Source organism: Bufo bufo, chromosome 5 (assembly GCF_905171765.1).
Source record: "Bufo bufo chromosome 5, aBufBuf1.1, whole genome shotgun sequence".
Lineage (NCBI taxonomy): Eukaryota > Metazoa > Chordata > Amphibia > Anura > Bufonidae > Bufo > Bufo bufo.
Genome location: NC_053393.1, coordinates 465,681,491 through 465,697,763, shown reverse-complemented (window position 1 = coordinate 465,697,763; position 16,273 = coordinate 465,681,491). Strand labels below are relative to the sequence as shown.

At 41.7% G+C, this 16,273-nt stretch overlaps 1 protein-coding gene across 3 annotated transcripts in view; it reads left to right on the top strand.

Annotated features, from left to right (window-relative positions):
- The window catches only part of LOC121002332 (mitogen-activated protein kinase kinase kinase 3-like), a 131,522-nt gene extending 122,824 nt beyond the window's left edge, over positions 1–8,698 (top strand). For all 3 annotated transcript variants that reach the window (XM_040433748.1, XM_040433746.1, XM_040433749.1), the window contains exons 16-18: positions 854–1,031; positions 3,664–5,144; positions 6,683–8,698. In XM_040433748.1, the coding sequence (XP_040289682.1) occupies positions 854–1,031; positions 3,664–3,892 (407 nt within the window). In that variant the 3' untranslated portion in view covers positions 3,893–5,144; positions 6,683–8,698. The remainder of the gene's footprint in view (positions 1–853; positions 1,032–3,663; positions 5,145–6,682) is intronic.
- The last annotated feature ends 7,575 nt before the right edge of the window (positions 8,699–16,273 follow it).

The following is a 16,273-nucleotide window of genomic DNA, read 5'->3' as shown; positions in this document are numbered from 1 at the left end:
GTATCCTTTTGAATTTGCCAGCAAACATTTCCTTCACTTTGGATATTGTTTCGGCTGGCTGGGGGAGTGGGTGGTTCATCTAGGACATGCAATGTCCACGTGTGACTGCTGTCCACACTACTGACTGTAAATAACAGACACAGTTATCAACTAAATGAGTTGCTTAATGGGAAACAATCTGATATAGTGCAGTGCACAATACTGTTCTGTTTGTGTGCTAAAATGCATACATTCGCGTGCGTGAGACTGAAAAATGAACAAGTAATATCTCCAGCTCTAGGGTGGGCCCCCACAATCAATTCCTCCCGACCATCAATGAGAGTTGGATGTGGCTCACAACATACAAAAGGTTGGGGACCTCTGCTCTAGAAAGTGGAGAATGAAACTGGTTGAGGGCTTTGCATACTATAGTGGTTTTTATTAGTGGAGTAACAGGGACTATGTGTGAGGGACTATTTTCTGTTCAGGGGAAGAAGGGTTTAACAAGAGCTGAATGAAATACACTCCTGGCAGCTACTTAATTGTCACATGGAACGAGCTGCTGTCTACCCACAAAAAGAGAAGACAAGTCCTGTAGATAATGTGATCAAAAATAAGAAGAAAGGTGAACGTTTAGTGTCCAGTATAGAAATGTAATGAGATACAAGAACCCGTTGCAGACCAGAAGTGACAGATACCACAGGAAGGCTGAGTTCATGAGATAAAATTCTGTCTCGCTGAGCTGTGCTGAACTATGGCATCTTGCCTGATCATTTCCTGGATTTCCAAAGAGTGTACTCATGTATAACAATGCAAGAGATTGGATTATCTTCAGAACAATTTATAATACAGATGTTTTATCCATTGTATGCAGGTGCCAACATTTTAAGAGACTCAGCTGGGAATGTAAAACTTGGTGACTTTGGGGCCAGCAAACGCATCCAAACCATCTGTATGTCTGGGACCGGAATTAAATCTGTGACAGGGACCCCATACTGGATGAGTCCAGAGGTGATCAGTGGAGAAGGATATGGAAGGAAAGCGGATGTGTGGTAGGTATTGCAGATAAATCCGTGATGAGGGATTTATGGAAGCACCGTGAGAATTGGGCTTCAAAAAAGGAACAAAGTGTCCACACGAAAAAGTACACCTAACACACTGTATATTTATATAGACAGCCCGTACATGACTAAAAACAAGTACAAGGAAAACAAATATGATGAATGCCAACTAAGGCTACTTTTACACTTGCGGCAAAGGATTCCGGCAGGCAGTTCCGTCGCTGGAACTGCCTGCCGGATCCGTCAAAACGCATGCAAACTGATGGCATTTTTCAGACGGATCAGGATTCTGATCTGTCTGACAAATGCATTGAAATGCCGTATCCGTCTCTCCAGTGTCATCCGGAAAAACTGATCCGGCATTTATTTTTTTCACATATTTTGCGGTCTGAGCATGCGCAGACCGCAATGCCGGATCCATTTTGCCAGAACACTCGGGGCTGGATCCGGCATTAATGCATGTTGATGGGAAAAAATGTTGAATCTGGCATTTCAGCAAGTGTTCCGGAATTTTGTCCGGAGATAAAACCGCAGCATGCTGCGGTATTATCTCCGTCCTGAAAAGTCAAAAAGACTGAACTGAAGACATCCTGATTAGTGTTGAGCGAACTTCTGTTTTAAGTTCGGCTTCTAAAGTTCGGCTTCCGGTTAGCGGAGAATCCCGATATGGATTCCGACTTCCGTTGTGGTCCGTGGTAGCGGAATCAATAATTGGCCATTATTGATTCCGCTACCACGGACCACAACGGAATTCGGAATCCATATCGGGATTCTCCGCTAACCGGAAGCCGAACTTTAGACGCCGAACTTAAAACAGAAGTTCGCTCAACACTAGTCCTGATGCATCCTGAACGGATTGCTCTCCATTCAGAATGCATTAGGAAAAAAACTGATCAGTTCTTTTCCAGTATTGAGCCCCTGTGACGGAACTCAATACTGGAAAAGAATAACGCTAGTGTGAAAGTACCCTAATATTCAAAGGACACTTGCTGCTGCTCCATGAATCTCACTGTGAAAGTGATGACTGCAAGTGTATAGGAAGGAGCCGTCTCAGAAGTGAATGGGACGGCTTCTTGTAATTACACCTACTCACTTCTGCGATGTCAATGGCGAGCAGGTGAACAATGAAGAGAAGGCTGCGCTGACACGGCGCGCGCCTTCTCTTCAACCAGCTGATCGGCAGGGGTGTTGGACCCCCGCCAATCTGATATTGATGACCTCTACTGAGGATAGGTCATTAATAAAAAAAAACTTTTAATTAAAAATAATGAACTAATTATGGAATTAATTCCACTTATTTTAGTTGTGGCTTGTTTATGGTACAGTTTGTACACTGTACATCACATTAGGCAAAAAGGATGACTTGCCATAGACATGTCACAAGATCACAATGGTAGATTCAGTGAGCTTGGAACTCCTCTGATTTCCTAAATTGTCTAGTGCTTTCCTTTGCTCCACAGAAAAGCAGTGGAGGTCCAAGCTCATACGGGGAGCTTTATCAAGCTTGAAAAGGAACGCCAAAAAGTCTCACATTTTTGCACAAGCCCCATTTTGTGCAAAAATGTGCGACTTTCTGCCCTGTTACACCACACTCGCCACTTTTGTAAAAGGGGTATGAGGCTTACACGGCCTGATATTTCTGTCACCAGTAACACCTGAAATCTATGCCAGCTACAAGCTGGTGTAGATTAAAGATCTGCCATTTCTCTATGGCAACTACTAGTTTTTGCCGTGGTTAAGAATGTGAAATACAGGTGTAATATCTATGAATACAACTGTAACTTTTGGTTTAAACCAATGTTTTTGAAACAGTGTAGATCTTGAGTCTGCTTCTGGTAGCGGAGTGTTGTCCTTGTGGATGGGATACGTCATATACGTCCGTAGACATATATGATATATTCCTTACATACAGAATCACATTTATTGGTGGGTGCATGTAAATAAACAATCCCATCATACCCATGATTTCAATTGCTTTCTTGGCAGAACTTTTCCTCCGTGTCAGCACTGGGAAAGAACTGTTTGTTTAAACTCTTTTTATTAAACAAATGCAGTGACCAAATGTATACAATATCACACACTCCATTATAAAGTAAGGTTATAGGTAATTGTGTGCCACAATAAAGAAAAAAGGAAAGGAAATTTGATTTACAATAAACAGGAATTATCATGAATCTGAGTTGGAATGCAGGCAGCAGGTTATAGACGCCGTTCTTAATAAGGCCCTGCTCTGGTGGTGGATCCGCTGGAATTATGAAGAGGCACAGGTAAATGAGATGGGCCCCCCTTCCCCGCCCACACCACACCTACTTTTTTTTAGACCTGGTGTGAGCGAGGAGAAGTTGCAGATTGCGGCGCAAAGGAGCTTTGCGCCGCAATCTGCGACAGAAATACGCCTAATTTAAGCGTTTCTCTGTTTAATAAATAAACCCCTTAATTTATACATTTAAATATTTGCTTTTTCTGACTTCAGTTGTACACAGGGGAGTTGTTAGTGACTGATAGCATTCCCTGTGTAAGTGTGTGGCTCTCTTGTTGGAGTTATGAGTCATCAGCCATTTAGAAATTTGGATGATTTAGACTAATGGTTTTATTTCCTGTTTCTTTTTTTTCTATGTTAAAGGAGTGTAGCCTGTACAGTTGTGGAAATGCTCACAGAGAAACCTCCATGGGCAGAGTATGAAGCAATGGCCGCCATTTTCAAAATTGCCACTCAACCAACAAAACCAAAGCTTCCGGACAGTGTTTCAGACTCTTGTAGGGACTTCATGAAACAAATATTTGTGGAAGAAAAAAGGAGGCCCACAGCCGAGGAACTTTTAAGGCATTCTTTTGTTAGTCATAGTATTTAATTTTTTTCCTATCACTGTAGAAAATATAAACCAAATGAAGGATTATGAAATGCACAGTGGAGCTTTCGAAGACGTCCATGTCTCTACTGCTTGCATTCTTCTGGAGGTCCAGCACATCAGGGAATGTACATTTCTAAGCTCATCTGAGGCTTCTTAAACACTACTGGAGGAGAATGTGTTGTATCATCTACATACTGCAACAATTAAGAAAGCATCTATTGAACAATATCCCGGATTCAGCGGAAGGACGAGACTCACCAGACCCAATAACTTTTAATTCTAGATAATTGTATGTTTTCTATTAAATTGGTTCATTGGTGCCCGTAAAGCAGTGATGAGCAACAGCTGTGTCTAGAACAATGTGTCAGTTTATAGTCCGTTGCATTGTAGTTTCTCAAGATTCATTTCCCCACTGTGCACGGGTCTATAAAGAAAACGTAGGGCCCGGCAGCAATATATATAGTGGCCCCTACACCAAAATTAATATCTGTTAATATGGCTAAGTTGGACCTTGCCTTGTTTTCTATCACTTTTCTAAAGCTTCCTTTATACACAGTATTTTTCTGAGGTATTTTAGTCTTTTAAAAAAACTATGTTTTTGTGGTGGCTTTTATTTATTTACACATTTTTTACAATGCACCAAAAGTACAGAATAACCGGAATGTCTTTTATATTTCACTGTTGGTTGCAGGAGTTTTTGTAAACAAATAAAAATTGCTGGAAAAAGTGCCACAAAAATGTGGCTTTTTTTTCTTTCACAAAATTCTATATGTCAAACCACCTATATAGTTAAGCAGATTAACACTACAAAAGTATGCCCAAATGTTATATTTTTCAGTGTATTCATGCATTGAAACGGATGAATTTCCCCCAGTGAGCTCCAAATTTGCTGCTTTCCTTCCCATTGTAAATGAGAAAGTGCTGAAAGCCAGAAGTCATCACTAGGGGGAGCTAAATACATATGACTTTATGTAGCTGCAAAAGAAGTCAATAGGAGCTGTATAAATCTCTAGCAGGTGAGCAATTGAAAACATCTAAAGTCCATGAAACGTGTTTTTGGGTTGCATGGAGAGATATGTGGAGCCATTAGTTTTTATGTGTACTATTATGAGTTGACTTTCAGTTCCCCTTTGCATTAAAGAGCACCAATCTTTAAAAAAAAAAAAGTTTTGACATGACATCACATTTTTGTTTGTTGTTTACCATATACTTTGGGAAGAAAGAATGCAAAAGAATAGTCCAGCAAAACAATGTACAGGTCCTTCTCAAAAAATTAGCATATTGTGATAAAGTTCATTATTTTCTGTAATGTACTGATAAACATTAGACTTTCATATATTTTAGATTCATTACACACAACTGAAGTAGTTCAAGTAGTTTTCTTGTTTTAATATTGATGATTTTGGCATACAGCTCATGAAAACCCAAAATTCCTATCTCAAAAAATTAGCATATCATGAAAAGGTTCTCTAAACGAGCTATTAACCTAATCATCTGAATCAACTAATTAACTCTAAACACCTGCAAAAGATTCCTGAGGCTTTTAAAAACTCCCAGCCTGGTTCATTACTCAAAACCACAATCATGGGTAAGACTGCCGACCTGACTGCTGTCCAGAAGGCCATCATTGACACCCTCAAGCAAGAGGGTAAGACACAGAAAGAAATTTCTGAACGAATAGGCTGTTCCCAGAGTGCTGTATCAAGGCACCTCAGTGGGAAGTCTGTGGGAAGGAAAAAGTGTGGCAGAAAACGCTGCACAACGAGAAGAGGTGACCGGACCCTGAGGAAGATTGTGGAGAAGGACCGATTCCAGACCTTGGGGGACCTGCGGAAGCAGTGGACTGAGTCTGGAGTAGAAACATCCAGAGCCACCGTGTACAGGCGTGTGCAGGAAATGGGTTACAGGTGCCGCATTCCCCAGGTCAAGCCACTTTTGAACCAGAAACAGCGGCAGAAGCGCCTGACCTGGGCTACAGAGAAGCTTTTTTCGGATGAAAGCAAATTTTGCATGTCATTCGGAAATCAAGGTGCCAGAGTCTGGAGGAAGACTGTGGAGAGGGAAATGCCAAAATGCCTGAAGTCCAGTGTCAAGTACCCACAGTCAGTGATGGTCTGGGGTGCCATGTCAGCTGCTGGTGTTGGTCCACTGTGTTTTATCAAGGGCAGGGTCAATGCAGCTAGCTATCAGGAGATTTTGGAGCACTTCATGCTTCCATCTGCTGAAAAGCTTTATGGAGATGAAGATTTCATTTTTCAGCACGACCTGGCACCTGCTCACAGTGCCAAAACCACTGGTAAATGGTTTACTGACCATGGTATTACTGTGCTCAATTGGCCTGCCAACTCTCCTGACCTGAACCCCATAGAGAATCTGTGGGATATTGGGAAGAGAAAGTTGAGAGACGCAAGACCCAACACTCTGGATGAGCTTAAGGCCGCTATCGAAGAATTCTGGGCCTCCATAACACCTCAGCAGTGCCACAGGCTGATTTCTGCAAAAGGATTCCCGACCAAGTGTTGAGTGAATAACTGAACTTAATTATTTGAAGGTTGACTTTTTTTGTATTAAAAAAACTTTTCTTTTATTGGTCGGATGAAATATGCAAATTTTTTGAGATTGGAATTTTGGGTTTTCATGAGCTGTATGCCAAAATCATCAATATTAAAACAAGAAAAGGCTTGAACTACTTCAGTTGTGTGTAATGAATCTAAAATATATGACAGTCTAATGTTTATCAGTACATTACAGAAAATAATGAACTTTATCACAATATGCTAATTTTTTGAGAAGGACCTGTATATGTTACATTCAATGTATGAAATCAGGTATTGTATAAAATGCCTAAAGTATTCAGGCAAAGTATGAAATGCTTAATATTTCACACACTTCCTAGGCAATCTGTATAACGCCTAAAGGTAAACCCACAAAGTATAACATACTCCCTTGCAGAGGTCATCATCACCATTCTAGCCTTGCTTGTTGCAACATGTGAGGGCAATACTGGTCTCTCTCTCTTGTTTTTCTGTAAGGGTATGTTCACATCTACGGCAGCGGATCTGGCAAGCTGTTCCAGCAGAGAACAGCCTGCCAGATTTCACAGGATCCAGCATTGCCGGGTTCTACAGTTCACCGCTGAATCCCCATTGACTATAATGGGGTCCAGCGGTGATATGGCTGCTTTCCTGCATAAATGCCAGACAGAAACCGTTGCATGCACATTTTGTGGCTGGCTGACAGCCCACACTTCAGGCCAGACATGTGAACATAGCCGTATATAGTAAGTAAGATAAATAAATATAAAGTTCTGTTCTTCCCCTATAACAAGTGTAGTTTATTTTCCATTTCATTTATTGCAATTCAAAATGCCATTTGTTGTGAAGACATTTGCATTTCTTCTGTGCAAGAACAAGTGCCAAACTTTGAAGTGCTCTTGTGTGACAAAGACAAATTAAGTGCAATTCAGGACAATACTGGTCTCTTTTCTTGTTTTTCAGTAAGAAAGTCCTCGTCTTTTGCTATTTTATAACAAGTGTGGTTTATTTAGCATTTCTTTCATGTTTTCACATCAGTAAATGCTTCTTAATATTTACTGTTTGTTAACATTTCATAATTTGTCTATAGAGTACTCGTCATCTTATATATTGCCTAAGCATGATATGCAATGACTAGGCAAAGTACAGTATATAAAAGACTGAAGTAACAGACATTTCATACTTTTGCCTAAATACTTTTGGCATTCTATACAATGCCTGCATATCGTCTGTAATATATACATTAAACACATGTTTTCTTTACAATGAAACCCTATGATGATGGATGTCGTGTATATGTTAAACGTGATGTGAACACAGCCTTAGTGATATGCCAGAAGATTTGATTGGTGGGTTTTCGAATGGATCTCTAAAACCATGGCATGTCAATTTTTTTAATGATTGGTTTGCCTTAAACAAGTAATCTATTGGTTTTCATATTTTAATTGACTTGTCTGCAACCTTTTAAGCTAGCAATAGACTTTTGTTGGCAGATCCTTCCGTTTTCTGCGGAGCCTGCTGATATTGGGTATGGACCTAGGAAAGACCATCTGCTGTTTATTCTTGGAGGGAAAGGAGCATTACCTGTTAAGGAATTTTGGGCCAGTTCTCTATTGTTTCTATTTAAAGGGGTTACATCATGATTAATATAAAAATGAGAATCAGACATCACATAGTAGATGAAAATGTATTTCTAACAAAGCTAGAATCAGTCCTGTGCCTCACACGGATCTAGAGATGTCCACAATTGCTCTGCTACATTTCCTTCAGGCTAGCAGCTCGGTGGGTGTGTCCTTTCTGCTGCAGCTCTCTCCCTATTGCTGCTCAAAGTGTATCTTTTCTGCTGCAGCTCTCTATCAGCTCAAGGGAGTATGTCCTTTCTGCTGCAGCTCTCCCCTATCAAAGCTGGGGGGTGTCCTTTCTGATTCACTATTGCTGCTCAAGGGGTGTGTCTTTTCTGCTGTAACTTTCTTCCTATCACAGATGAGTATATCCTTTCCGCTGCAGTTCTCTCCATGTAACTATCACAGTTTCTAAAAGAAGATCTGGCTGGTAGCAGCTTAAGGATGGAACTGAGCAGGTGTGTCTACTTCACTGATGTTACTGAGGTGAACAAAAGAAAAAAGGAAAAGAACAAACAGCAGGTGGCGCTATACAGATACAATTTATCGAATAAATGTTACATAAAACTACAAAAGTATTCAGATCCAGATGCTGGTTTGAAACTGGTAGAATCTTTTTCATAAGACAACTTCTTTAAGATGAGGGGACCCAAAGTTTTTGACTGCCCAATATTCTTAACTACCTTTAAACTACATGAAAAAAGTGCTTTCATCTGAGCCTTACAAGAATATTAGTGGTTTGATCGGGTGAAGACAAACTTCAGCTGTTATCTTGTGTCCGTGGTCAGCTGTACTGAATACTAAGCTCCTTCTAGAATAGAATAATTAGCTGTATCAAATAATACATCATGTGACATAATAAAAAAAAAAAGTGTCTATATTTCCATTTAACAATGTCTGTATTCTGATCTCTCCCATGTAATACTATGTAACGTTGAAAGTGCCTCATAGAAGCCATTGACTGCTCCCTACACCACAGGCTTTGTGTTGCTCACCACTGCCTAAGGCCTCATGCACACGAAAGTATTTTTTTGCGGTCCGCAAAAAGCTGTTCCGTGATCTGTTTCCGTTTTTGTTTCCGTGTGTCTTCCTTGATTTTTGGAGGATCACCAGACATGAAAAGTGAAAAAAAAAATTAAGTCAAGTTTGCCTTGCAAATGATAGGAAAAAAACAGGCGCGGACGCGGATGAAAATCTTGTGTGCCTCCGTGTTTTTTTACGGACCCATTGACTTGAATGGGTCCGCGAACCGTTGTCCGTGAAAAAAATAGGACAGGTCATATTTTTTTGACGGACTGGAAACACGGATCACGTACGCGGATGACAAACGGTGCATCATCCGAGTTTTCAACGGACGTGTGCATGAGGCCTTACTGCGTCAAAGACTTATTAACTTGTATTAAAGTAAAGACAGTTTATTTTTTCATAAACCTCTAAGATATAGTTGCAGAGTTCTGTTTTTTAATTGCATATTCAATTCTGAAACTGTTTTTATCTTTTGTAATACCAAATAAGTGGACAAGTAAGTATTTTCTGAAAAAAATAAAAACTTATTTAATAGGACAAACCACAATGATTGTAGTGTATATTGGACTCTTTGAGTGCACACTTTAAAGGGGTTAGGCCATTATTGACATAAATAATGAAAATCATATAGTACATGACATCTCTTTCTAACAAAGCTAGAACCAGCTCTGTACCTCACATGGAACCAGAGACCTCCCCATTTATTGCTTGAATTGTTCTCCTAGATTCTCTTCAGACTGACAGTGCATGGGCGTGTCCTTTCTGCTGCAGAAGATATGGCTGGTGACAACTGAAGCACGTGTGACCACTTCAGTACTGTAGTGTGCTTATGTACGGAATTAAAAAACATGGCAGCTTTCTTTCGGAAACAGCACCATATCTGTCCATGAGGCCATTAAAGTGAATACATGTCAATGGAAGTGGCACTTTTGGAAGAAAGCAGTAATATTTTTCTAAGGGCTCATGCACACGAGCGTATTTTTCTTACGTTTCCGTTCAGTTTTTTTTTTTTTTTACAGGTCCATATATGGAACCATTCATTTCAATGGGTCTTGAAAAAAACGAAAATGACGTGTGCATTCTGTGTCTGCATGTCCATTCCACAAAAAGAAATAGAACATGTCCTATTCTGGTCTGTTTTGTGGACAAGGACAGGCATTGCTACAATGGATCTGCAAAAAAAACGGATGTCACACAGATGTCATCTGTTTGTTTTGCGGATCCGTATTTTGCGGACCAAAAAATACATAGTCGTGTGCATGAACCCTAATACTGTACAGCCTGTTTATACAGTTATTTTGATCACAGAAAGCAATGGCATATGTGATCTGTGTGGACCCCACCACCATGACTCCCCTGATCCTGACAATAAGGGTACGACTACACAGCAACATTTCATGTAATGTATGTCAATGGTGTCACAATCAACACGCTGCGACTGCAATGTGACAATTGCATAAAATCCAATGCTGCAGGATTTTGTGTTAAAAGTCGCATGTTGTGCGCTTACATTGACTTCAATGTAAGTTGTGCAAAACACTTGGGACGTGGTTGCTTTTTCACCGCCAAATCCCAACGGCACAATTCAAGTGAACCGTGAAGATCTTTTGAAGCAAGAACCGTCGGTGTTCTTGGTGAAGATTTCCTCCTTACTTAGTACAATAAGCAATGGGCTCAAGCAAACTCATTTTCTCAAATATGATCTTCTTTAAACAATAGGAATTCAGGCCACACTGATGTATGGTTCCTCTTTCTTGGCAAAATACAGGATCCACGTAGTTCATACATGGGTTAGCTGAGATTCCTACAATTTATTTATTTTTTTGTCAACAATTATTAGAAGAAAAGGGCTTTATCGCTTTCTTACAGAAGCATGGAACCAATTACCTCCGAAAGGGAACCTGGCATGTTGAACATGGTATTTGAGCTGCAGGCAGCAGGTTATAGAGCAGGAGGAGCAGAGCAGATTCATATACAGTTTTGTGGGAAAATATTCAGTATAAGTTGTAATTTATACATTTATATTCCTGCCCATTCTGGGCTTTGAAGTCCAGGAGGCGGTCCTATCAGGGATTGACGGCCTTCCCTCTATGACTGTGTATACAGAGAGCTGTCAATCACTGATAGGACCGCCTCCTGGACTTCAAAGCCCAAAACAAGCAGGAATTGAACGTCTCCTTTATTTTGTACTATTATCTGCAGTAAAATATGAGTAGTACTGCAGATAAGGACTCCAGATCACCATTTTTTTTTTTCATACTGACCCCCTATTTCCCCGATCTCAGCACTCAAAACTGCACTGAAATACACAGTCTGGACTGTTGACATAATGGAAAGTATAGCGCAAAACTGAAGTGACAGATTTCCTTTAAATGTGTAAATTACAAGTTTTACTGAATCTTTTCCCACAAACTATCTACCAATCTGCACAGCTCCTCCTGCCCTCAAACTTGCTGCCTGTAGATTGCACCACAATTTATGGTGACAGGTTCCCTTTAAAACCAAAGGATGGATTCTTAAGAATTAGTTATAATTAAGGATGAGCGAACTTCATATTTTGAAGTTCAGGTATATGCTGAATTGTGTTATGGATTCCGTTACCACGGACCACAACGCAATTCCATGACGGCATGCATAACGGAATGCCTTTAGAGGCATTCCGTTATTCATTCCGTCATAATAGAAGTCTATGGCCTGCATAGCGTATCCGTCCGGTTTTCGTTATGCTGGAGTCCTCTCCTGAATAACAGAAACCGGACGGATCCATAGTTATAATGTAATAACCTTTCAATGACAATTGAACTAGTTTTAAGGTATATGACTGACACTTGGAACATTATTATGGTCGAAAGCAAAATGTGGCTGAAGATGCCTCCTTTAGATGTGCAGTATATAGGTCACCGCTGTACTTGATGCATAAAAATGGAATAAACAGCAATGTTATTAGGAGACAGTAATGTGGATTCATTTGCTTGACTGAAGTAAAACAGAATATATGGAATAGTACTAAAAATACTATAAATAAATGATTACTAGTCACTCATTCAAAATGTTAAATGCCTCAAAGTTCTGAAGATCTACCAGGGGTGGATTGGCCGTAGACCCCACAGGGAAGTTTCCCGAAGGGCCAATGCCCAAAGGGCTACCTGAGCCCTCCTCACGGCCATTGGCCGGGTACGTAAAGATCCTAGCATTAATTACCACTAGGAGCAATATGTACTTATGTGCCTGGTCAGCGGTTGGAGGTGCTGTCCTGAATTCAACTATCACCATCCTCAGTACGGTGATACAGTTGAATATTGTGTGCTACCCTGTGGTCTTTGGTTTTGCTGGGGCGGTATTTTGTGCTGTACTATGGTATTGCTGGCCCTACCCACTTCTGTTTTCTCTCCCTACTTGTGTTGCACCACCTTCTGTCAATTTGGGCCCTTCTAGAACATAGGGCCAATTTTAGGTTTTTATTCAGGGCCTTCTAAGTTCCCAGTCCACCCCTGGGGACTACACCAGACATTTACCAAGCTCCTTTCACACAAAACTGGCACTTACACCTCCCACAGCACTTTCCAAAAATATGTATGGCATAAGTGTGGTGGCTGGCTGATCATTTACACCAGATTTCATTCTAGGCTCATGGACTGCGGAAGGATGCGTTTTATTTATGACGAAGCATGCTCCTCGTTTTAAACGAAGCGCATCCTCTGGCAGCGCAGGGTATATCAAGACCGGCATATAAAATGCTGTTCTTCACAAATGACCTCCTGCTTTTGCATTTACACATAATGGGGGTAATCTACTAAACCTCTACGCTAGTTTTCTGGTGTAGAAAAGTTGCAGATATTGTCACAAGTGCAACAAAATATGCAACATTTTAGCTTTTTCTAAATCCTCCACTTTTCCAAAACGTAGGTAGAGAGAGATGTGAAGAGGCAGACATCACACAAGAAATAGCTCCTGACTGGAGTAGATTTCAGTTCTGGCATGCAGGCAACAGAGTTTGTGACAAATTTATTAAGAGCCATGTGCCTCGGATTTTCCTCAAGTGGGTTTGCATATAAAACTCTGACTCCCAACATCCTGTGAGCAGCACAATAATCCAGTATCTTCACTCTTGACTACATGCAGGATGGTAGGGGGCGCTGCATCACAAGAAAATAGTAGAGTTAGAATATCAATTGTTAGGTATGTAATGTCGAAATTAAGACAATTGCCTCATGTGAGGGGTATTGGCTGAACATGTTGACACAATTATATCCACATTAGGAACATGTAGATTTAGAATCAGGGCAGTGGGGAACTGTGTCATCATGTCACTTCTCTTAGCTTGCAGTTTGGCACGGTTTATGCTGCTATACCCAGGAATTTAAATGCTTCTCAATTTTCGTAACTGCTTGTTTAAATGAACACCTGGGTTACTTTTGATATTATTACTAGCAGAAGTATCGGCTTTGCACGGGTATATTTCATCTATTTCATTTAATGTTTCTGTGTGTCGTTAAAAGATATCGACAGTATCCTCCATAACAGTAACCTCCACAGTGAATGCCCCTTTAACAGTGACCTCCACAGTGAACGCCCCCTTAACAGTGACCTCCACAGCAGCCTGCCCCCTTAACAGTGACCTCCACAGTGCCCGCTCCCTTAACAGTGACCTCCACAGTGAATGCCCCTTTAACAGTGACCTCCACAGTGCTCGCCCCTTTAACAGTGACCTCCACATTGAACGCCCATTTAACAGTGACCTCCACAGCGGCCTGCCCCCTTAACAGTGACCTCCACAGTGCCCGCCCCTTTAACAGTGACCTCCACAGTGAATGCCCCTTTAACATTGACCTCCACAGCAGCCTGCCCTCTTAACAGTGACCTCCACAGTGCCCGCTCCCTTAACAGTGACCTCCACAGTGAATGCCCCTTTAACAGTGACCTCAACAGTGAAAGCCCCTTTAACAGTGACCTCCACAGCGGCCTGCCCCCTTAACAGTGACCTCCACAGTGCCCGCTCCCTTAACAGTGACCTCCACAGTGCCCGCCCCTTTAACAGTGACCTCCACAGTGAACGCCCCTTTAACAGTAACCTCCACAGTGCCCGCCCCTTTAACAGTGACCTCCACAGCAGTTGCCTTTTCAATAGTGGCCCCTGCCCCCTCAACAGTAAACTCCACAGTGCTCGCCCCTTTAACAGTGACCTCCACAGAGGACTGCCCCTTTAATAGTGGCCCCTGCTCCATTAACAGTGACCTCCACAGCAGCTGCCCCAATAATTGTGGCCCCTGCTAACTTAACAGTGTCCTCCACAGCGCTCTGCCCTTTAATAGTGGCCCCACCCCCTTAACGGTGACCTCCAAAGTGCCCTGCCCCTTTAAGGCCAGGGCTACATGACGACATATGTCACGCGACATTTTTTATAATGATAGGCTATGGTGTCGCACTGCGACATGCTGCGACTGCGCCACGACAGTCGCAAAAAATCTATCCAATATGGATGCATGTAGCAGTGTAGTTGTGCCCTATGTGTCGTGCAGCCCTAGCCTACAGAGTCTCAGCAGTGAAGAAAAATGGCTGGGTTGTTATGGAAACCTGAAGTAAAGCTGTGTGTATGTGGAGACTAAGGGCCTGCGAGCTTCTATTGGCTGATAAGGGTCATGTGACGGTGTGTATGGCAGTTGGGATATGAAGAGAAAGACTTGCAGGCTTGTATTGGCTAATGCAGGTCATTTTTTGGGAATATCTCAGGAACGGTGCGTCCTAGAGAGCTGAGACCCCCACAAGATTTCTTTCCAGGTAGCAAGAGATGTGTATACCAAGTTTTGTTGAAATCGATGGTTGCGTTTTTGAGTGATCGCGGAACAAACACACATACATATATACGTCCTTCTTTTTATATATAGATGTAATTTCAAGCGACAAGGGTGCACATAAAGTGCCAATCACAGCACCTCACACAGAGATTCCTGCTGTTATGTTCTGTACATTTATCTCTACAGGATTTACCATTATAAAATGTCAGCCATAGCAACTGTAGACACAAAGGACCGTGGATTTTAGGTATAAAAAATAAAACCAAATGTTTTTTAAATATATTTTGCAGATATGTCATGTGTTTTCAGTGCTAACTCTGCATAAAAATCTGCAACATATTACAGTACATATGATCAGGGGTGCACCTAGCCTTTCTGCTGTCTGAGGCAAAAACTGAAACGCCCCAACCCCCCAATGCCAATTTCTTAACCTAACCACTTACCTCCAGCCCGACTGTTAAAGACATATTTGGAAAACATTACATACAGAGCTACAAAACATACAGGTAAAACAGCGCCATATACTGTGCTCACTGTGCTTCCCAATACTATACTGCAGAAACAGATCATCTCCCTTCCTCGCTGACCCCCCTCTCAACCTACCTGGTGCTGCCTGAGGCAATTGCCTCGCCTCATTAGTGTGCCTCACTAAAAAAATGCAGGGAATTTTTAAATTACTATTATCTTGTGGAATTGTTGTACCTATTTGCAGCTGATTTTACCCAAGTGTTTTAGTCTTCTTCACCAATCTTTGTTGTAACGTTGTTGAAAGTGGGTCTGGAAAGAGTCAGAGGAGATAGAAGTAGGGAGTATAGTTTTCCTATTTTACTTTAGGTTGTATGACCCATAGATAATAAATAGTGTTGAGCGAGCATCGCTATGCTCGGCACATGGCGGTACTCGAGCGCCATGCTCGAGTCTCCTCCCCGCACGTTTCGCGGCTGCTATGCAGCCAATAAACGTGCAGGTAAGTACTGCCCTCACAGTAATGCCAGTAGCCATGTTGGCTGACTGGAACACGTCATCGATTGCTATATAGCACCCGATGACACATGTTTGGCTCATTTGTAGTCAGGGAGAGCTGCGCTTCGGAAGCGACAGAGAGTGTAGGGAGTGTGATCGCAATCTATTTAGTAGAAAAACTTTTCAAAGACCCAAAAGTCCCTTTAAAGGGAGTCTGTCACCTAATCTGAGCCTTTTATACCGTTCAGATAAGGTTATAGACACCTTTGCCCACATTACAATGGTACCTTTATTTGTGCTGTCCCTCGCCGAAATCGTCCAAAAAAGGCTTGTAAAACTTATGCTAATGAGGTTCGGCAAGTGCCCAGGGGCGGCGTTTACTGCAGCAAGTGCCCAGGCCCCTCGGTGATGTGCCCAGAAAACCACACCTATTTCACCCCT